Source organism: Parasteatoda tepidariorum, chromosome 11, assembly GCF_982258835.1.
Source record: "Parasteatoda tepidariorum strain Cologne lab strain chromosome 11, Ptep-v5.0, whole genome shotgun sequence".
In the NCBI taxonomy this organism is placed as follows: Eukaryota; Metazoa; Arthropoda; class Arachnida; order Araneae; family Theridiidae; genus Parasteatoda; species Parasteatoda tepidariorum.
In genome coordinates this window covers 78,667,551-78,691,932 of record NC_141765.1, presented here as the reverse complement: position 1 = coordinate 78,691,932, position 24,382 = coordinate 78,667,551, and the positions used below count along the sequence as shown (strand labels likewise).

Sequence of the window (24,382 nt, the reverse complement as noted above, 5' to 3'; positions counted from 1 at the left end):
ATTTGAATGAAACACAATGATTTTGCAATTTAAATATACTTTTCTGCTTAGCAATTTTTGTTAATTATTACATTAGTCGAATCTATTTTTAAATTTTTTTTTTATATCTGTAAGTTTGCTATTACATCATTTTTCTTTTTTTGCAGCATTGGTGCATTATAAAGAGTAGTTTTTATCGTAGGGTAATTATTTTCTATTTTGAAATGTCTTTTCAGTAAAGGAAATATATATGTACTTTTATCAGTGTTGTAACACCTCTATTTATTTTTCTTTTGGATTGCTAAGTAATTGGTGAAAATTATAAAATAAGAAAGCTTGCGTATAATGCAAAATGAATTTATTCTGCTGCTAGAAAAAGGAAAATTGAAGTTTTGACAGAAAAAAGTGTTTTTTTTTTGTTTGTTTTTTTTAAATTTCTTTTTACTAAAATCACATTTAAATTTAAATTTGCATGTTAGTAACTGATGCAAGTCATATAATTTTACAGATGAACAGTAAATAATTGTTATTAAAAAATATCTCATTCTATTACGGATTTTAAAAGAAAAAATAATTTTTGTTTTAAAAATTTAACAAAAAATATAAGTATTACAAATAAAAATCTTAAAGAAAAATTTGAAGAGGGGCTTAAATCCCTATATTCCACCCACTGGCTATGGCCTTGCATCTATAATATAATGATCAATGAGTGAAACCACTTAAAACAAATTATCGTTGTTTTTTAAAGATTCAAAAAAAAAATGCAATTCTTTTCATAAGCAAAAAGTATGAAAAATTTCAACAAATGTGTGAAACAAAGTGTAAAAATTCATTACAAATCAAATAGATTCTATTTTTAAATTTGCAATTACTTCCCGTAAAGAAATTATTATTAATAAAACTATTTTAAAAAAACAATAGTTTAAAAATAAAATTGAAAAGACTATTATTTATAACTGGGAGTATAAAAGTTGTGTCTGAGACTTATATATAAGATTAATAATGATTTATTATTTTAATGATTTTATTTGATGAGTAATTAAAAATAAAAGAAATAAACCATTAAGTTTATCTTGACTTACACAGCTTTACTTTTTAACAAAGATATATTTTTATGCTTATGTTTTGACATAAATAAAACAAGAATGTAAGTAAAACAAGAATTTATCTCATTGAATATTATTGAAACTTGATACATAAGTGTGTAGGAACTACTGACATTAGGGTTTTTCTTTGCATTGTCCATCAAGAAAATTTACATACTGAGAACATGTTGTGCATACAGTGACATTTAAATCTTTAATAAAAAATAAAAGAATATGGTAATTTATGCTAAAATAAACTGTTATTCTCTTCCACTATTGAATTTCTTTACTTCTATAAGCACAAGTGTGGCCTCTTTGATTTTGAAAAATTATTTCAGAGTCCCCCAGGCTCAAAAGGTTGAAGACCCCTATTGTACCCAAAGCACATATCAGCTCAAATATTTACTTCAATTATTTTAAAAGTTTAAAAAGAGTGTGTAATTGTTTGTTACTTTATAAATATGTTGATATATAAACACTATATAAAATTTTTGCAGTGTGTTGTATCTTACTTATTTTGTTGAAATAGACTTGGAGTATAGAATACTGTAATAAACTTTTTCTAGTTATATTATTTTAATTTAATTGAATATTGTTTAAGTCATGTTTTAGGACTTTCAAATAATATAGTCTTGAAATTCTGTAGAACTTTAAATTGGTATTTTACTTATTAGTAAGATTAATCAACTACTTAAGTTGATAGTTAAAATTTAAGATGTGATTATTTTTCTAAATAAATTTCTTACATTTAAATATTATTTAATAATTTTCATCCAAAAAGAAGTGTTATGAACTAAATATTTCTGTTTTTGGAAATATCTAGTGATCCAGTAATGTATAGGATTTATTTTAAAAACTGTAAGATATAAAAAAATAATTTTATCATGCTCATATTTTTTAATACTAAGCATGTAGAGATTAGATTTAAAATTAAACTATGTTTCATTTATTCTATATAAGGTGCCCTATTTCAGTATTTTATTTTGTAATGATACATAAATTTTTGTTTGGCTTGCAAATAAAATGATGTACATACTGTGTATGTACGCACTTTCTAGTATATTTTTCTTCTTCTTTTTTTGCATTATTTCATCTTTTCTAGAGCATGGAATGATACACGAAATAGCTAAGTTTTGTTGCTTGTGCAAATCCAGGGTGGCCACTCAAATCAGGTTTCAAAGTCCCAGACCCCTATCTTGAATTAGATTCTTGTAGATTTGAAACAGTAAGGAGTTTTACTTACTTAGGATCAATTATTACTATTGATAACAGAATGTCTCCTGAAATGAAAAAAACAGACACTAATTGGCAAATGGGGCTGTCTATGGGCTGAGAAGATTTATAAAATCTAGATTTCTTTCTAGAAAAACAAAGTTCTTAATTTACAAAACTCTTCTCATGCAGGTCTTGACATATGCTTCTGAAGCTAGGACAAAGACAAAACTGGAGTGAAATCATATCGCAATATTTGAGATAAAGATTTTACGGAGTATACTTGGTGGTGTAAATGAAAACAATAACTGAAGAAGGAGACTTAACTTTGAACTGTACAAGATTTATAAACATCCTGATATTATTAAATACCTTAAAAATGAATAGGATAGCCCATGTGATGAGAATACAATAAAAAAGATATTGCTTTTTAGACCCGCTGGAACAAGAAAGAAGATGAGCTGATTCAGTGGAGTCTTATTTTTTTGCAATTAATGAAAAGAATTGGAGATCAAAGATAAATTGGAAGTCGTTATGGAAAAAAACAAGAATACAAAACTAACTAGTTACATTTATTTATGGGCTTTTAAAAGCTATTGTAGATGCAAAAGGAAACTTGACTAAATGTTAATTTAATGAAAAATAAGAATATTTACTAATTGGAGAAGATTTTTTTTTAAAGTGTACTATGACTTTTGTCAGATAAAGTTTTTGATTATTCAGGGCCCCCTCTAAGCATTCGTCACCTAGCCAAATGTAATAAAATCGTGAATTCGGAAAAACAAGTTGTATTTTGGCAAAAGTATTGACAAACAGTTTTTCTACCAAAAAGAAAAATATATATTCTTGATCCTGAAAATTATGAATTTTAATTAGAATTATATCAGGGAATTTTTTTATACTGGAAAAATCAGGGAATTTTAAATAAAAGCTGGAAATTTTTTATCTTAGATATTTTTTTTAATTTCACCAATTTAAATTATTTACCAATTTTCTTAATTTAAATTATTTCATCCATTATAACCACATTTTTCAGACCGAAATGTATCTCCAAACAGTTAAAATGTCATCAACTTTGTTATACTTTGCTTGCATCAAAATTTGCTCCATTATAACCCTGTTAAACTAGAATGCCACTTAAAATTCTCCCATGGTTGCGAAACAGATGTAGAAACCTCTGACCTCTATGGAACTGTGCAATTTAGGAAAGGCAAAGATTGTGCTAGACATGGAAGGGGTTAGGATATTTGCCTCTGTTTTAAAATTCTGTCCATGGACTGAATCCATTTATGGCTCAAGTTTGTTTCGATGCTTTGGTGGTAATTTTTGTCTATTTTGACAAAATGAGTCAAAATGTTTTTGTATTTTTAACTTAATAAAATTCTCCAAAAATTTGTTGGTTATAATTTAATAATAATAAATTTTATATTGCACTCTTTTTCTGGAAGCTTTTGTACTCCCATTCAAAGAAATCTGTAAATTATTTTTTCTCAGCAAACCAACCAATCAGAAATTTTTTTACAATCACTATCAGCAATGTTTGTTGACAAACTGTTGCATCAATGCTAATTTTTTTCTATTTCATTTTAACCTTTTATAACATATTTTAATTTTAAAAAATATTTTTTTTAACTAATATTAATATTTTGCTGTTTTGTTGGTAAATATTTGATTTTTGATTCAAAATTCGAATTGTATAGTTATCACAATATCGAAAGTTCATAAATGTTCTTGCATACCAGAGATGATATTTCCAAAACTACCCCCCCATTTACCCTAAAAAGCTGACAAAGACTAAGGAATATATAAGAAACATATTAAATGATGTATAAACATAAAATATAAATTTTTTATATTCATATGTCTAGTCGGAAGAAGGAAAGTAAAACTTATTATTTTAGTTGTGCGCTGTACAAGATTCTAGTTGTTAAAACAAAAACAATTAATATGCTAAACTAAAAAACTGTGTGTTTAGATTGGAATCTTTAAATGTTTTAATTTCAAATAAGAAAAAAAAGTATAACATTTAAGGAATTTTATCTATTTTTTTTTCTATAAAGTATGGAACAAAGATATAGATAACATATAGATATAGATGGATATAGATATAGATGGAACAAAGATAAGATAAAAGAAATTCTATAAAGTATGGAATTAGACAATTTTACATTTATTTTTGTACACTGAATCTCTTAAAATAATAATGCTAATTCAAAACAACATTATTTAAAAAATTTGACTTGATATTGGCTTAAAGAAAATATGATCAATGAGTTTTATAAAAAAGTACAGGTAAGATAAAATACAGTATAGCTTTATATTGAAATGTAATTACAGTGACTCACAAAACTGTTAGTACACTTACGACTTTCAATGAAATAAGACAATCCATTGATTAAAATGAATATTTCAGAATGGATATTTAATAATAAAATATGTATACTAATATTAACAAAACTGTATGGAATCTTTTAAAAACAAAGGAAAAGTTTATTTTTAAGAAATAAATCATCAAAAAGTGACAAAAACTTTATCTCACAAAAGTCATCGCACTCTTTCAAAAAAAAATAATAATAAATAAATAAAACACTGTCTATTAGTAAATATTCTAATTTTTCGTTTAATTAACATTTAGTGGAGTTTCCTTTCGCATCTACAATAGCTTTCATAAGTTTGTAAATACACGTGACTAGATTTTTTTTTGTCGGGTGAAATTTGTGCAAAATATTTTTTTAAAAATTTTATAGAAACTTGTACAACTCTCAATTGCGAATTTATGAATTTTTCCACAAATTTTATAATTTTAATCTGATATGAAGTCCTTCTTTTAAGCATTTTATCACATATTCAGGCATGAAAGTTTTCAGCTTTTACTCTGAATTCAGCTTTTTAAGCTCCATACATTTATTAATTTCATAATGTAGAATTCAGCTTTTTTTGCTAACTGGTACTTTCATCCCTGCATATTGCACAGTGCAATAGGACACAATAAACTAATTTAACATATTCATTACTGATTTACCTCTTATGATGACAAATAATCAAATATGGTCTATTGTTTTATTACGACCACGTACCGTTTTAAATGATAAAATATTACGGAGTTAGCAAGCAAAGATTAAAATATAATTTTGCTATCATAAGTTTGATACTAAATTGCAAATAAATAAAAAAAATTGCAATATACGATAATTTTTATTCTGAAATTCTAAAAATTTAACTGTATGATGACTTTCGTGGAGTAACATTTTTGTTACTATTTGATTATTGATACCTTAAAAATTCACTTTTGCTTTGTTTTTAAAATATTCCATGCAGTTTTGCTAAAAATAGATTATACACCTTATTATCAAATACCCATTGTGAAATACACATTTTTATTAATGAATTTTTATTTCCTATTTCAATAAAAGTTATAAGTGAACAAACACTTTTGGGAACCACTGTAATTATAAAAATTCATTGATATATAATCACCTGAAACGGTTTTCCTTTGCTTAAGAAATATATGAAACAATATTTATCCAAGCTTTTATTAGTCATTCTGCTTTTGCCATTTTGTAGGTACACTTTGAGCAAATACAACTTAAAGTAACACATTAAAAAAAGTTTATTCAATAAAAACAATATATTTTACCAGCTAAACATATTTTCTCCATATGTTTTAATTTTTCGAAAATTAATGTTGTACCAAAACATTAAAAAATAAAAAAACAAAATCTTGTCAAAAAAAATTTTTTTTCAAGATGATATGTTAAACAAAATGTCATTTTGAATAAAATATTTTATAATCTAGACACTTTCCTTGTACAAATCCTACACTTTGTAAGAAAAGAAAAAAAATGCAGACCTGGAAATTTTAAGATTTTTACCTAGAAAAATCAAGGAAATTTGAAATCTGATTTGAGTGGACACCCTGATTAAGTCCAGATAATGTAAGTAGCAAGAGAGATAATGTAGGCATTTTAAAAAAAACTGTAAAATACAGATTATAAAACACAATATATTGCGTGTTAAAAATCTTTCCTGCGGCTAGTGTCAACACGATAGATTAAGTGGTAACTAAATGCATATTATTATCCAACTATTTTTCTAGAAAATGGTAGCTGAAATAAAAATAATTAACTTTGATTTAACCTTTATATTTACCATTTTTTTAATGATATAAGTATAACCACCTGTAGTAGGCTGGCAATGAACATATTAAGCACCTTGATAAAAAATCTCAGAGTGGTATAATAACTATTAAAACAGAACTAAATGCTTCAAATAATTTATCTTCAACTGCGATAAATTTTTTGTTGTTGAATGATGGCAGTAAAAAATAAGAGAGACTAAAAATTCTTTTTTTTTTTAAAAAATAAAAAATTTAAAGAAATAATTTTATTTAAAATGAAATATATTTATTTAAAAGATACTTGGAACTTCGAAACATCAAATGTTGCTTCAGGCTTATCCTTATATTACTGCTCGAGTCTAAGAAATCATCAAAAATTACCCCAACCTATTATTTTTTCTATTTCTTCAAAGATGATAAAACATCAATTTTTTTTCCCTCTCTTCCATTCATTGCTCATTTAGTTTTCCCCAACTGTAAAAAGACTTCTAATTTGAATTTGCCTTTTTTAAAATAAATTAATTAATAGTAAGTTTGTATTTCAATTTGAAATTTTCTATGAGAAAAAATTAATAATAAAAATTTGTTAAGATGCCTTTGGCTAATACTTTTGATGTTTGGCTTATGAATAATATGAAGTCCTTAGTGCGAGCCCTGGTTATTGATTTCTTAAAAATAAACTTTTGATTTGTTTTTAAAATATTCCATACAGTTTTGCTAAGAATAAAAAATAATTTTTTATTACTAAAAAAATTATTTCATTGAAAGTCGTAAGAGTACAAACACTTTTGTGAGTCACTGTATTTACATTTCCATATAAAGCCATTTTATACTGTATTTTATCTAAACAGTGCTCTTTAAAAAATTCATTGATCACATTTTCTTTAAACCAGTATCTCAAGTCAAATGTTTAAATAATGTTGTTTTGAATAACCATTATTATTTTAAGAGATTCAGTATACAAAAATGAATGTTGCAAATGCAAAATTATCTAATTTCTCTGTCGAAAAAAATAGATAAAATTCTTTAAATTTAATTCTTTTTTGTTTAGTTTTTTCTTATTTGAAATTAAAATATTTAAAGAATTCCAATCTAAACACATGGTTTCTTAATTATATAGCACAGTTAATTGTTTCTACAACTAGAAACTGGTACCTGTACCATGTAGAATAAAAAAAAGGTTTCATTTTCCTTCTTCCTAATAAACACATATGAATAAAAAAAATTATATTTTATGTTTATACATCATTCAACATGTTTCCTATAGTTTTCCTTAGTCTTTGTCAGCCTTTTAGGGTAAAAAGAGAAACAGTTTTGGAAATGTCATCTCTGGAATACAAGCAACATTTATGAATTTTCACAGGGTGCGTAGCCAAATCTTTGAATAAAAAATAAGCACTTTTTAAAAACTTTTGAAGCACTTTACAAAAATTTTCAAACACTCAAAAAATTCATATTCAATCAGTGATATCATTGAAAAACAAAAACTTTTTATAAACAGTTTTAGCGTTAAAAAAACCCCCAAAAAGAAACAGACGTAAATCGAAACAATCATTACTTTCCCACATCATCGAGTGAATTCAACTTGACCCTGAACAAAAGTACCCCCTATGTCAAAAAAGTGCTAGAAGTAAAATAAAATAAACAATAATAAAATTTAAATAAATTAAAAAGAAAAACATTTCATAAGGATTGTGATGCCAGAATTGGCATACACATATTTATTTTCTATCTTTTAAAATATCCTTCATTACTTAAGCTTATTTTTATTAATAGAATTACTTTTAAAATAAATCAAAAACTTAATCTTTTTAAGCGAACATAAAATATTTATTTCTTCTCTTCCAGATCAATGTAACGGATACTTTCTTTTTATTTCATTATTATGCAGACATATAAATTTACTGTCGCCTCTAATCGAAAACAAAAATCTATTTATAACTTTTTATTTTAATTTTCCAACGGCTAAATGTTTCGGTTGCATGGTTATAATAATTCACTTAAATTTGTTGGCGACTCGTGATCGCCAAGGTGTTCTTTTTAACCCATGTGGACATGCTAGTTGGCTTTGTTTTTGGCTATGATATATTATGATAAATCGCCAAATTTTGGATCTCCTACCCATACTCTTTCTCTGTCCGTTGAGAATAAATATATTCACTTGGAATTTTTAAATTGGTTAGACTGGGACCCCTTTTTGGGGGGCCTCCCAGTCTTAATTTTCTAACGGTCAGAAATGTTGTTCTGCCTTTATGATCTCTCAATAGAGAGTATTATTCTTTTTTCATCCCTTTAAGGGATTTCTTATTTTATTGATGAAGTGGCCACTATAGAAATCTTAAGTTATGATTAATAAAACCTAAATTTACATTCAATGATTTGCACATTATTTCCTGGAAACTCAACGTTATTGTTTTTATTCATTCAATATTGGCCAAAATGAACATTCATACATTCCACTATCAACGATACGGTTAATGAAGGAAGCAAAAGCTTTCATCATTACAAGGATCTGATAATCTCCATCCGAGCACTCGGGTTTCGGTTTCAAGTGTGCGTGCATGCGCAAGTTATAACGTGGGTACGACATGAAGTCCGCGTGAATGACTAAGTAGCAAACTCCCCATTTTTCGTGAAATGCATGGGATCTACCAGATATCACTAAAGGGAAAAAAAGCACTTTTTAAAAACGCCAGCTGAAAAATGCACCTTTAAAAGCTTTTAAAAACGAAATCCCCAAAAAAGCACCTTTAAACTTTTTACAAACGCTACGCACCCTGTTTCGATATTGGAATTACTATACAATTCGAATTTTGAATCAAAAATTTAATATTTACCAACAAAAAAGTAAAATTAAATGTTAACATAAAATTGGTTCTTAAAAAAAAACTTTTTTAATTAAAATATGTTATAAAAGGTTAAAATGAAATCGAGAAAATTAACATTACTGCAACAATTTGCTGACAAACATTGTTGTTAGTGATTGTAGGAAAATGTGTGATTAGTTGGCTCTGCTGAGAAAAAATAATTTACGGATTTTATTGAATGCAAGTACAATAGCTTTCAGAAAAAGAGTGCAATATAAAATCTATTATTATTAAATTATAACCAACTTTTTGAGAATTTTATTAAGTTAGAAATATCAAATTTAAATCATTTTGTCAAGGTAGAAAAAAAAATTACCACCCAAGTTTCGGAACTAATTCAAGCCATAAATGGATTCAGTCCACTGACAAGAAGAAAAAAGAAATCCCACTTTTTAAGAACAGAAGCAAATATCCTAACTCCTTCCACCTCCACCACAATCCTTGCATTTCCTAAACTGCACAGTCCCATAGTCTCCATAGAGGTCAAAGGTTTCTCCATTCGTTCAGTAACCATGATAGAGTTATGTGTGGCATTATAGTTAAACAGGGTTATTATAATAGAACAAATTTTAGATGCAAGCAAAGTATTGTTAAGTTGATGATGTTTAAACTATTTTAAGATACATAAGTGTAAAAAACGGATGGTAAAATAATTTAAATTAATAAATAATTTAAATTAGTAAAATTTAAAAAAAAACTAAGAAAAAATTTCAAGCTTTTCTTTAAAATTCCCTGATTATTCCAGCATAAAAAAATTCCAGGTTTTCCCGCTGTCCACCCTAAAATCCCTATAAGATTTTCAGCAAGGTGAAAGCAAATAACTCAAGTGAATCTGGCAAAATATGCCGTAATACTATAAAGTGAATAAAAAAATTTGTGAAAATCCTAATACTTAGCAAAACAATATTTATATGTATGTATATATTTACACATGATATTTATACTATATATATATAGACTACAGTCTGTCTCAAAACTTTAAGCTCACAGAGAAATTCACTAATACTGTACAATTGAAAACTGCATGGAGTAATATCGGGAAAATTCTTAAATTATAACCAAAATGAAATATTATTATGAAATGCTCGTAAATTAAAATTGATTTTATTATTGTGATTTTTAAAATTTTGTTTAAAATGACCGTCTCAAAAGTGCAAGCACTTAATGAATTTTTTAGTAAATGTGGAGATTGGTTGGATAACATACAGTAGCAGATCTATATTAACACAATTCTATCAACCTCTATAATGAAAAATTTTTTCTCTATAATATTAAGAAAATTGTCACAAACCATGTCTTAGCACTAAACATACCATGACCGTTTAAGAACATTTTGTAACTAAAATGCGCTTATCATCTTATCGTTTTTGCACATTTGACTTCATGACTTTTTCTAACAATTACATACTGTTCATATTCTATTACAGTAGGGAACCGATTATCCGGAACGATCGGGACCAACGCTATTCCGGATAACTGATTTTACCGGTTTTCTGAATCGCTACAAAAAGCCGTTTTTTTTATTGTTAAAAGCAACTAAAAAAAAAACTATTTGGAAATAATCTTAAAAAGAAAAAAATATGAAGTAATACACTAATGATTATTTCCAAAATGATGGTAAGGTAAAAATCTTTTAAAAAAGAAAAATCCTAAAATTTTACAAGGAAAAAAAAAAATTTTTTTTTAAATGGCAGGAAAATTTAACGAATTTCATTCCGGTTTTTTGGTTTTCCGATTTCCGGATAACGGGTTCTGTACTGTATTTTTGTTATATTTTGTTTGTTTCGAATAATACTTGTCATATACCTATTTCTACCACAACCGGTCATTTGACCGAAAGAACAATTTATTGCTTTATAAGGTTGTCGTATCAGAAATAACGATGCAATGCGTGTTCAACTGATGCGCAACCCATGGAAGCTTCTTAACACAATGAATTTTTTCTTCCAAAAATTAAATTAAAAAAACATGGAGAATTTCAATTGCACTTTTTTATCACTTTTTGACCAGCTCAATTTTCAAAAAGGTTCTATATTAGTTTCTTGATCGCTATTTCCGCGTTTATTGTATGGAATTCCGCATAGTACATAAAAAGAAACCCAATATTTTTAATACGATATTATGATACATGAATTTCAAATTTCAGTAAGGTGGTTATTTCAAGAAAAATATGTAATGCCTTTTTTCCCATTGTATGAATGAGGTATTCAAAGCAATGCTGCAGCTTCGTTAAAATGAATTGGTGAGAGCAAACCAGCTGTCCAAAAAGCTACTAGTTGCTGCATCAACTTGGCATTTTTTAAACTTATTTTGCTAATAAGCAAATAAATATGGGGCTTAAAACTGATAGAATCACAAACTATTTTTTTTTTAAACTTTTAAGCTTACATTTATATTTTATGTAAAATAAATATTAAATACAAAATTTTGTCACTTTATTGGTATAGGAATTGCAGAGCTTGTTTTGATGGAAAAAAAGGATTTACTATCAAATTAATTGCAATAGATAAAAATATTGCTGTAATTATAACAATAATGAATTGGGACATAAAAAATTTATTAGTGATAAGTTAACATTCATACTTTATATACAAATCATGATATCAAGCCATTTCATTTATAAAACTAAGGAATTTCTGGCTTAACATTTATTAAATAATAAGGCATTATTCCATTTTGCTTCTCTCAAACTTAGTTGTCATAATTTCCTAAAAAAAAAAGGAAAAACAGTAAGCACATTTTAGAGGCCAAAGAATAATTTAGAAAAATAATAAAAGTAAATGATTTTCACCTCATCAGAATCCAAAAGACTAGGAAGAGCTCTGAAACCAAAAAAAGAAGAAAAAAAAAGGAATATTAGATACCCTCCTTTTTTTAAATGTATACCCTCCAACAAGCACTGAATGACTGTAGTTTCAGAAATTACTTTTTTTAGAGGCACTATATGGCTCTGAGTGTTGGACACTTACTAAGGCAGCAAAAGATAAACTGCTGATCTTTGAAAGGAAAATTTTGAGGAAAAATTAAGGCTCTCTGAATGAAAATTACATATTACAAATACTTTATAACAGTGAGCTCTACAACAAATTTAAACAGCTCAATATCATTTAAGCATATTGTGTAAGATGGCTTGGACTCTTGCAAGGATAAGAAGGCTTCAATCCTGCAACTGGCTTTTGGCATGTCAGAAATTGGAGAACAGTGGCCTCAGATAGACAGCCAAAGTGGGACCTGTCCGAGATGGCCTTGGCCTGTTCTAGGACTAAGAATATAACTTAAGGTAACATAATAAATTATAATTTTAAAAAATTTTGTCCACCACTGCACATAAATAATATAAACAGGTTAATTAAAGGTAGGATGGATTGATGAACAGGGATTAAAGTTCTGATGGATGTTTTATAAAATTCTACTAAATTTCTGCTTTTTCTATTCACTACTGCTGAAATCTGTAATGTTGGAGGGTATGTAAATGGTATAATTTCACACAAAAAAGAATTCTTAACTCATTTCTAAGAATCATGAATTACCTAACTATCGAAACACAACGTTTGTCATAGATGTACAGTAAAACCTCGTTTGTTTTGACTTATTACATCAGCTGAACAATTGCTAAAAGTTATGAATAATTATTTCTGCACTACAAATAAATAAATACTATAACATACATTGCTTCAGTGTGCATAGCCAAATCTTTCAACAAAAAATAAGCACTTTTTAAGCACTCAAAAAATATTTTTAAGTACTATATAAATTAACTAAATACAAAATAATTTTCAAAGACTACATGATTATGATAAAATAACTAGTTTCTGACAAAAAACACCTTTCTTAATTATATTAGCCATTTTAAAATGATCAAGAGATTTTTTGGCTCAATATCAGAGAGTGGAAAATGAAGCCTGAAATTGATAATATCTTGCAAAATGCAGTAGAGTTGCACATGAGAGTGCAATAATCTGAACCCAGCTCAGTTGACGCACATGCGGTCTCGCAAGTATTTCATCAAACATGTAAAATGATTGGTGCTTTCATATACTAACGACCGACGGTATACCGTAATTGATTGTGGTTGAATGAATTGTTAAAACATTGAATAGAACTATGTGAAAAGCACAGTTTCACAAAATACATGGCGAAAATAGACATTCTCTTTTCGAAAAGGGAAAATTAAGCACTTTTTAAAAACACCCAATGTAAAAAGCACCTTTAAGGGCTTTTAAATAACGAAAATAAAAAATAAGCACTTTTTAAAAATGCTACGCACCATGCGCTTATACATCTTTCAACGGTATGTTTTATAGGTATAATTCCAAAAGGTCATTGCAAGAATTTTAATTTATACTGAGTATTCTAAAATTCAACAGATGAAATCACAGGGGTGATAAAAGGCATTAAGAGAATGAAAGTTTACCATAGAACATGGAGTTGCAAACCACATTTAGATGGAGAAAATGACATATCAGTGCTTAATTTAGGTAGGTCAAACCTCAACCAACCTCCGCCTTTTGTCTAGATCGGAGATTATCAACCTGAGTCCCTGAAACTTTGACAGAGGTTCCGCAAGTGATCATTATTTGAATGAAGTCTTGATAGCTTATTTTATTCCTTCTCTTAGATCAAGTACACTCATGTCCATAAATTAAGGACAATGAAGTTCAGGCACAGAAAGAGACAGAAGCCAAACAAATATGACTTATTTGTAAAGTCTATGTATTAAACAAATGGTAAAGAGCAAAAAAGATGCTATATGTTTGACATAATTAATAAAAATTGTGATTTTTACTCCCTGGAGCAAATTTCAAAAAAGAACCTATTTCAAAAAACATTATAACATGGCTAGTATGATGGTTAATACGGAGTATGTCTCCCGGGCAATGCAATACAGGCCGTACAACGCCTAGACATGCTGAGTATCAAATTATCAATCTGATCTTGGGGAATATTACACCACTCATCAAGCAATGCCCTCCGAAAGTCTGGTAGACAGGTGGGAGAGGGTTGGCGGGATGCAATTCGTCGGCCAAGCATATCCCACACACAAGTCCGGTGAGTATGCTGGCCAATCCATACAGGTGATATCCTCCGATTGAAGGTATTTGTCTACAATGTTTGCACCGTGAGGACGGGCGTTGTCGTCCATAAACAGAAATTCAGCACCCATGGCGCCCCGAAACAAACTTACATGTTCCAGAATGACATCCCTATAGATGTGGCCTGTCATCGTTACACTCTGAACATGCAGGTTAGTTCTGGAACCAAGAATAATTCCTCCCCAAACGAGCCATCCTGCACCACCGTAACGCTGTCGTTCAATGGTGTTGTCTTGGTGGTAACGGGTACCTGGCGCTCTCCATATGAAAGTCCGGCGAGAATCAGACTGCAAACTAAACCTGGACTCTTCGGAAAACATCACACAAGACCACTGTTGCGGTGTCCACAATGCATGCTCTCTACTCCAGGCTAATCGCAGGCGACAGTGAGTTGCGGTAAGTGGAACACATCTGACAGGCCTACGATCATATAGACCAATGTGCCCTAAGCTTCTGTACATGGTATGCCTTGAAAGTGTCATACCGGTAGCTGAAGAGAGCTGACGAGACAGGTCTGATGCTGTGCTCCGTCTGTTTCTTTTGGCAGTAACTGCCAAATACCGGTCTTCATTCGGCGTTGTAACTCGGGGGCGACCTGTGCTGTAACGTCCACTCACATATTACCATCATCTTGGAATCGTTGCCAAAGCCTGGAGATGACACTCTGGGTGATTCCAAGTTCCTCGGATACTTCCAGCTGGGTACGTCCACATTCCAGTCGTCCGATGATTCTGCCACGTAAAAAATCATCCAAATGCTACCTTTGTGCCATAACTATGCGGTTATTGCACTGAAAGGCTTTTAAAGTGCTTGTGAACAATTTTACTTCTTTGCCACCATTCATTATATACCCCTCTCTTACATTCTCGTCATTGTGACGTACTACCAGCGTCATCTAGTGGTTTCCTGTAATTTGCATATTCTTCTTCAGGATGTGTGTCATAATTCTACAGGTGAAATTTTAATTTTAAAGTTTGATTTCCGTGTGATTCTGAATTATCCTTAATTTATGGACACGAGTGTACTTCCAAATAGGAGCTAGCTCAAAGAGTACCAAATATGGGCAATGAAGACTTTTAGGGGGCATTAGAAAAGTAAGGGGTATTTGAGAGGTATCTGAGATTTCTGGAAGAGCTATAGATGAAATTGGTATTGAGTATATAATAAAATTTATAGATTTTTAATTATATATCGAAGAATTATATATCTTTCATATTCAGCCTATATCATTTTTATTAAAGCAGTTATGGTTATGTAATTGTAGTATCCACTTTATGATTTTAACGTCACCATGATCTCACAAATTTGTAACTTTTAGACTAGTGCTTTAAATTTGGACTACAAGGTTAATACATTTTCTAACTTAAACATACATTCTTTTTCTAAAAAAAAAATTTTTGAAATTTATTATTTAAGAACTTTAATTGCATTACATTTAATTTTATAAAGACCTTGTTTATAATGAAGTTTTTAAATTAACTTATTTGCATAATTTATATGTTTTTTTGGTTTAGTTATTCAAAGAGATATTATTAAAAAGACATTAATTTCAGATTTTCTTCTGTTAACTTATTTTATTAACTTATTACACTCTGACTTGATTTTGAAATACGTTTTACTCAGTTATAGTTGTACAAAAAGTAGAGATGGATTACATTCATAAACAGCCTCCCTTATTTATATTAGAAAAATTTTTAATTTAGTATTTAATTTAAATTTGATACCTTGAACTTATTTCCATGTAAATACTCATGAAAATCAGGTAAATACTACATTGGAATTATTCTCATCAAAATTTGTATAAAAATGTTTTCTAAACAAATGCATTGGTCATTAGGTACCTTTTTTAATAATTCAAAGGCATTGTTATATATTGAAGTGGATTAAATAAAAAAGACTGAAAAATTGAAAATGCATAAATAGATTAACAGCCTGCATACCTTTTTTGCTATTCTCACACTCTTAGTGTGATTAGCGACCCCATGTTCTACAGTAAGTTTTTATCATGTTGATGCTTTTTATCACTCTTCTGAATTTGTAGGTTAAATTTTTGAACACCTATTTTCTAATTTTTGTATATGAGACAGGTATGGTAGGACTTAATAATTATGACAATGATATTAGAATAACAGATAAGGTTAACTTATAGCAAGCAATTTTAGATGTTTAGTATACTACATAGCAAGCCAAATTGGAAATGCTTTGTATTTTAGAACCCTTCTTTAAAAAAGAAGAAAGAGCAAACTCCTAAATTTCAATTTGCTTAAAATAAGAATAATAACTATGTTTTAAAAAAATTTCTCACAATTTAAATTATTAATGCAAGCTAATACATTATTTGAAGGAGTTGCGAAAGAATAGTAGAATTAAATATTTGACCGATTGGCCAAACTAGGCAAACATTTGGTTTTGGTCTAATCTTCCCTGAATCTCAGGTTAAGTAAATATGAAATCCTTGTAATGTAATCCTTGAACAACAAGTTTTCTTTATAGCGGCAGAAAATTTACTTTAAACCATGTTTAAACTGATATTTTTTATTTTACTTAGCTATCATTTTAACTTAGCTATCATATCAATTTACAGAATATAGATTATGAACGTAACAAACATTAATTTAGATTGAAGTGGCTCCCACCCCATTTTATCCCAGAAGCACGATTTAGATCAAAGGGGTAAGGCCAATGGAGAAATCTTTAACTATACAGAACTAAAGACAATTCTTTGAACTTCATTACATATACCTTCACAAATACTAGTCCAAAGATTAATCAAAAGTGAGTAATGTATAAATTAAAAAGCAAATTTACACAATTTCACTAAAATGTCACTCAGAAACTTTATCTATTCAGCTCTTTAATTGATAGTAATATCTGGTTTCTGATTGATAGCACTATCTAGTCAATTGGCTGGAGTCTATATTACTCACATTAGAATAGTTCATGCTGGAACATCTTTGTTCCTTTTAAGTGAATTATCTGCTTTTCATAAAAAGATAGGATCTTCAACTTTCAGTTCTACATACATAGCTGCCAACATGGATAGGGAAAAATCCAGTAGATTATACGAAGAATAATAAATTTCATGATAATTGCTGCATAATGTATTAAATATTTTACACATAGGGAATTTTAGGGATTTTTATAGTCATCAAAATAGAAAAAACTGCAATATATTCTAATTATGATTGACATTAAACATACTTGAAATATTATGTGTTAAGTCAAAGTAAAAATCTCATATCGAATAATAATAGGCATTCAATTCATCAAAGATAGTTTAAAGATTTCTTTCATTAATTAAAAAAGAGATCAAAATAAAAATAAACTTAACATTTTATAACAAAAAAAGTTTTGAACTGATTTCTATGAATAAGGTTCGCGCCATTATGTATTTGTAATACTTATTTAAATATTCAAATATGCAAGCAATAATCTGTACAAAAATTCTATTTCAATGGGGATTTTTTTAGGAAACTTACTCAATTTTAGGGAATTTTCTAAAATATACAAAAACCAGGAGAATTTTAATTAAACCAAGAGAAACTGGCAGAATTCAGTAGTCTACTGGAAAATCCAGTAGAGTTGGCAACTATGTACATACCAACAACAACTTTTAGTTAAATTACCAGTGAACTTAGTGCAATATTATATTCAACAATTAAAAATAAATAAATAAACAAATTTCAGCCAAAACGCCCTTGTTTTTAATATCACCATGAAGTTCATTGTGACTAATAAGAAATGGAAAACTTATGATTATTTTTTGTGAGAAAATATCATTTCAAGTTTATGAGTCTTGTTACATCTAAACACAGACCAATGCAAAATATGCTTTTCTTATTAGTATGAATTTCAACATACTTTTAAAACATGTTTAACAAATTAATAATAAATATTTCTTTATGGAAAATTCAGTGTTGTTACTTCTAACGACACAACTTGTGTCTAATTTTTTCAGAGTGAAGTGAATTTATTAAAAAGATTTTTTATCTTAATAAATTTCTAATATTGCTTCTAAAAACTTTTTCGAAAAAAAATATTTCTACATGATATACTAAATGGCATGTATTAAGACTAATTTATTTTTTTTCTCTTATTTGCACACATTAAGGGAAAACATTCTAAATATGAGAATCAAAATAAAGATATACATACACATCTGTTAATGATGGGGGAATGTTTTCCTCAACCCATTTTAGATCTTCATCCTAAAAACATAAAACTTGCATCATTTTATAAACATAATTTAAAATATATACACTGCAGTTGTATTCAGATTAGCAGGTTTTTGAGTTGTATTCAAATCTCTTAAAAAGTAAATTACATAAACATACACTATTTGTTACACATTTAGATAATTCAGTGTTTGAAGGGATATGATTTCATGTTAATGCATAATATCCAATTATCTCCTAAGGGCAAATCTATAACGATTAAAGGCCATAGGGTATAACAAATGTTGTAATAGTAATATCATGATTATGAAGAAGATACATAATATAAATAAACAATATTTGGATGATAAACAAAATGAACTGGCTATATCAAATCATAAGATTTTGTTAAATCCTGAAGAATATATTTATGCAAAGATAATAGTTAAAAATCCTTTGGATACTTACGTAATTTTAGAACCGAATATAAATATGTTAAAGTTCACTCAATTCACAATTAGGAACAGTTTAAAAATTTTCACAGATTTCAAATTAAAAATAATAAACACTATACTTGTAATATTTTTCTAAAAAATAAATCTGAGAAAACTTTATCTTTGAAAAATGGGCAAACGATTGACCAAATGTATCTTATTGATACAATGCAAGATTATGACTATTCAAAACTAATTTCAAATGATTCTAGTGTCAAAAACGGAGATAAAATTAAAAGACAGGCATTTTTTAATTTAATTGTACCAACAAAAGATGCAATAGATTTTAAAAAAAGTGAATTACAAGAAGATGATGTGGATGAACCAAAACAAAGACAATTAAAACTAGGTATTATTAAAAAATTATCAAGTCTTTCTAAAATCTTTAAAAACACTCAGAAATACAGATAATTTTATTAGATTCTTTCATTCATGATTATCCTGTGGTTGTGCAGAATGCTTTTGGATAGGAAAAAGAAGACAAATCATCTCAAACAGAAAAAAAAAAACTTAGATTGGCTTTAGACTTATGATTAATAAATAGGATTAAAATTTTGTTATATATTAGAATATCTCTGTCCCATCAGGAGCATACCCTCTTTAGGAAGATACAGAGATGATAGTGTTTTTTCACTTCGAATTTGATTTTTCTTTTATTTTTTACATCAGACCCAGTGTTTACTTCCATTTGATTATTCTACATTGAGTACAAAATAACGTTTGTGTTTAGCGCAATACAGCTGCTTCTGGCTCTGGGATATTAAATTGTAGATTGACAAAATAAGTATTTTTCCTATCAGTATATGAAAGTTTATTGAAAGTGATAAAAGAGGTTAAATTTATAGTGGACTTTAGTTCTGCATAATGCACAATCTTTTTTTTCATTAAAAATTTAGTTTAAACCAAAACCATTGTTTCCCAAAAAATCAATCTTAATAAATAATATTTTTGTAGTATAAAATTCTACATTTTTCAAACATTATTTTTTTTTCTGTTATAAGTTTTGAAAACATAAATTCTTTGCTATCAATTCCAAGAACTTCTTTAACTTTTCTAGAACTACAATATTTGTACTAAAAAAAAAGAAATTATATACTTGACTCTAATATGAAACCAATAAATTCATTATTTATCTTAATAGTTTTGTAAACGTAACCAAATAGTTTTCAAAGCAAATTACAAGCTGGCATAGTTATTTATTTCATTGAAGTCAAATTCAGTGACAAAAAATTTTCTTGATAAATGTTAAAATTTTTAATGACAGTATAATGAATATTAATTTAAAATTCATTAGTGTAATATTGAATGGTATAAAATATAATAAACAGAAACAGTACCAGATTTGATTTGGGCTCATTATGGTTTGGAGAATTGTTCAAAGATTTTGTTGAACGCATCTTCATACCAACTGAAATAAAAGAATCAGATTTTAAATATTAATATTGTTGTAACAGAAACTTTTTGTAACTGAAAGTCTTTAAATATTTTATACCAAAACCATCATTAGCAACTAAATTGTCTTCATCATCCTCATCATCATCTATGGCATCTAACAAAGGAGTAAAGGCATATCTGTAAACCAGAGGATAGGTTTAGAAATTACATCGTAGGATACAATAAAATTCACTAATAAACATTTACAGCAGTGATTTCCAATGTGTGTGTGCAGCGATGAGTGAATAAATGACAACACAAAACAATAGATATAATAGAACAGTGTTTTCATCATCGAAAAAATACGGGGTGACAATTTCTCACCCTTTCTCAAAAACAGGGTGAGATTTCAGAAAGTTAAGTGAGATTTCTAAAAACTAAAAAAACACAAATAGACTTGGAAAAAAAATCATTTCTTTTATTATAATACATTTTTAACGTCTTCTATTTTTTAAAACATTGAATATTTTTGCTGCATCATCATAAAAGATTTTGCCTTTACTAGGTATTTGTCCATCTTACATTAGTGCATAAAAAATTTCAACGTCTTACATGAAAAAACCTTACCTACTGTAAACACGTGGTTGCAGAGAAATATGTTCTGAAAGGGGTTCCGTGGTTCGGAGGGGTTGTGTTCTGTTGTTCGAAAAGGTTCTGAACAATACTGGTAAATAGGGAAGGTAGATAACGGGGCAAATGTTGAAAATAATGAAAGATCCAGAAAGAAAAGTTAAACGAATTTTATTCTAAATGGCGTAATTCGAAGCTTTTTCCAAAATGCGAGAAATTCGCGAATTTTGAAATTGATTTATAGAATGCGCGAATTTCTCGCGGTAATCATTTTTTAATGCGAGAGAAGGAAAAAATATGCGACATTCTCGCGCTGTAGTGAAAACACTGTAGAATTATTTTACAATTAATCATACTTTTACTTAGACTAGGAAGCTGTGAAAAATCTTACCACAGTTTTCTTACAAAAAGTTTTGGAGTCATTAATATACAGGTTTCTTAAAACTCCAACATTATTACAGTATAGGTCCAATTACAAAACAAATTATTAAAATTTGAGTACAATAATAATATTTTTTTATCAATTTAAATATTGTATACTATCTACGTGCAATTTTAATATTATATTCTGAACATCCAAGTTCAAGTTTTTTAAACATTTAGACTAAAGCATTTATAAACAATATATTACAAAGAACTCAGTTGATTTTGATGGTTGAATACAAATATTATGAGAAAGGGAGAGATTTTTCTTGAAAAGCAACATAGAAATGTTCGCATAATTGCTGGTAAATCATTGTGCAATACCAGTAAATTGTACATCAATTAAAACGAAAATGTATTCTAATTCATCTGAAAGCATCGTTTTGCGGGATAGCCAACAGTGATAGGATGTGTTTTAGATGTAAATAATAAGCTCAGAAGAAGTTAAGGTAAGTATTCTACAGCCTCATGCAACCTGGTGGTCATACTCATAGTCAAAGAAGCCTTTGATATTGAAAGCAAACAAAATCACCAATTGAGATTGTTATATGGGAGCCAGGTATAAAAAAATTGATAGGAAATAAAATTTTAAAAAAATGGTTAGTACCAAAAAAAAAACGATATGCCGCAATATCCCTTAAAATACAACTGGTGAGCTACAATTTTTAAAAACAATAACAAAGACTTTTTTTTTTACATACCCTTTCTTGACCAACCAGGATCTAAATAACAGTTTATCAAAATGAAGCTGAACATGTACCTAAAGTAGGAGTTTAATTCAATGACATCAAATGAAGACAAATTCTTGGAAAAGCACTATAAAATCCTGGTTTATTTATTTTGAAAAGCATGGAGGAGCACCATCATCATCTATATAGACATTACACAGCTGGTACATGATTGGCAAGGAATAGAGGCACTAGTGGTGGGGAACAAACATGGAAGCATCTTAGAAGGAAATTTTGCAGATTCTTAAAGGCATTCCGGAGACTTGGTTGTATCCAAAGAACCATATAGGGAGTCAATTTTGCTGCTTCATTTTGGTATGTAATAGCGAGTAAAGACAGCACCATCAAAAAGGTGAAAGCTCCGTCTCTCAAAAAAAAAAAAAGAGAACGGGGAGAAAAATATCTAAATCGCTCAACACGGAAGCGGAGTGCAAGTGGGATCACAAATCTCGAATGTTTCCATATTAGCAATAAGGCCGTCAGTGCAATTAATTTTTTAAATGATGAAAAAAGTTCATCTCTCAAAAGAGAGACTACACACAAACAATGGCGAAGGAGACGCCATCCTTACCTCCTAACGAGTACCAGATATCAACTGAAAAATGCAACAGCGCGACGTGATGATACTCACAAATGATACTCACAAATTTCGAATGCCTCGTGTGAAAATTTTCGCTCAAAAAGTTTATCTCTCAAAAGAGAGACTACACACAAACAATGGCGAAGGAGACGCCATCCTTACCTCCTAACGAGTACCGGATATCAACAAAAAAACGCAACAGCGCGACGTGGTGATACTCACAAATTTCGAATGCCTCGTGTGAACATTCTCACGCTATATTTATAGCTGCTACAACTTACAGTTACGTTAGCAGTTATTTTGTCAAAATTAAATTGAAATACCTCCCCCTTTTAGTGTTGAGATGTTTTGAACATTTATTTCTTAAATGTTAAAGTTACAGCAGCATTTTTCGCGACCGCATGCTTGCCAAGATCAAAAGGTTCCGCCACAGGTGTGGAACGTTCCCAGAACTGGGATGAATGGGCAAGGAATTTTCTTGGGGAGAGTGTGTCTATTGCCTAACGCTTAAGGGGCGAGAGGAATTAGATCAGTAAACAGGAATTAGAACTAGAATTAAATAACAAAAATTTGAAGAAATTAAATTAAAACTTATGACTCGATGTCACAGAGATAAAAATAATAAACACAAAAATAGTATTACATCATTCCTAACCATTTCAAAAAATTTATAATGTTTACGTTTCATTAATTAAAAATTTTGTTTATACACATTTTTATATATATTACATATATTTTAGGAGCCATAAGTATAGGATAAACATTATTTTTGAAATAAATAATCGTTGGATTTAATAAAAAATTGAAAGTAGAAAATTTGAAAGATTAGTACAAAAGAGAGTTTTAGTAGAAAATTTGAAGTTTTATATTGGTTTGAGAATTTTAGGTGTTTTACAATTTTAGGTTTTTCTATGAATATTATGTTAAATGTCTTAGATGTAAAAAGATACAGTTGTACAGCATACCACTAGCATTAATTCTTTATACCCTTCATGTTGAGATTCTCATCTACAAATCATGTACATGTGTTTGCTGAATAATGTAATAAAAATATATGTTTCTTTTTTGCATACTTTTTTGAGATATTTCAGGTCAAATGATTAATAGTAATAACGTATATGTACGATAAAATCACACAAAATGAACAGGTCAAAAAGGGGTTAATTAAATTTACTTTTCAAGATTAGCATGTTATAATAAATATTGTCGTATAAAAAATATCAAGACTTTAAAAATTAATGGTAGCAACATGAAAATAAATAGTGATAACTGCAGAAAAATTTATTTAAAAAAGTCAGTAGTAGTCAGTACAGGTCAAATAGTAAATACTTAGGTTCGCAATTTGATTTACTGTACCATACCATAATACTAAAAAGATTTTCAAAAATCATGTGGAAATCAACAGGAATAACTGCCAAATTATTTTGATCAAAATGCTATATGGATTTTATGCAAATTAAGCATGTTAAAAAGTAATTTTTCAAATGTGCAATTTGAATTTCCCATTTCTTAATCAAATTAAAGTGATTACTTAAATGCGCAATTCAAATTTTATGTGTCGAGATATCAAAAATCAAAAACCATGAAAAAATCAATTGAATTAACTGTAAAAGAAAAAAGATGGAAAATGGATTTACGATGGCACA

General features: G+C 28.5%; 1 protein-coding gene across 2 annotated transcripts in view; it reads right to left on the bottom strand.

The window, feature by feature from the left end:
* Positions 1-11,800: 11,800 nt before the first annotated feature.
* The window catches only part of LOC107451510 (Golgi-pH regulating cation channel), an 83,027-nt gene continuing 70,445 nt past the window's right edge, over positions 11,801-24,382 (bottom strand). For both annotated transcript variants that reach the window (XM_087154926.1, XM_087154927.1), the window contains exons 19-23: positions 20,494-20,573; positions 20,339-20,409; positions 18,509-18,561; positions 12,052-12,082; positions 11,801-11,968 (exon numbers count right to left, since the gene is read on the bottom strand). In XM_087154926.1, the coding sequence (XP_087011052.1) occupies positions 11,927-11,968; positions 12,052-12,082; positions 18,509-18,561; positions 20,339-20,409; positions 20,494-20,573 (277 nt within the window). In that variant the 3' untranslated portion in view covers positions 11,801-11,926. The remainder of the gene's footprint in view (positions 11,969-12,051; positions 12,083-18,508; positions 18,562-20,338; positions 20,410-20,493; positions 20,574-24,382) is intronic.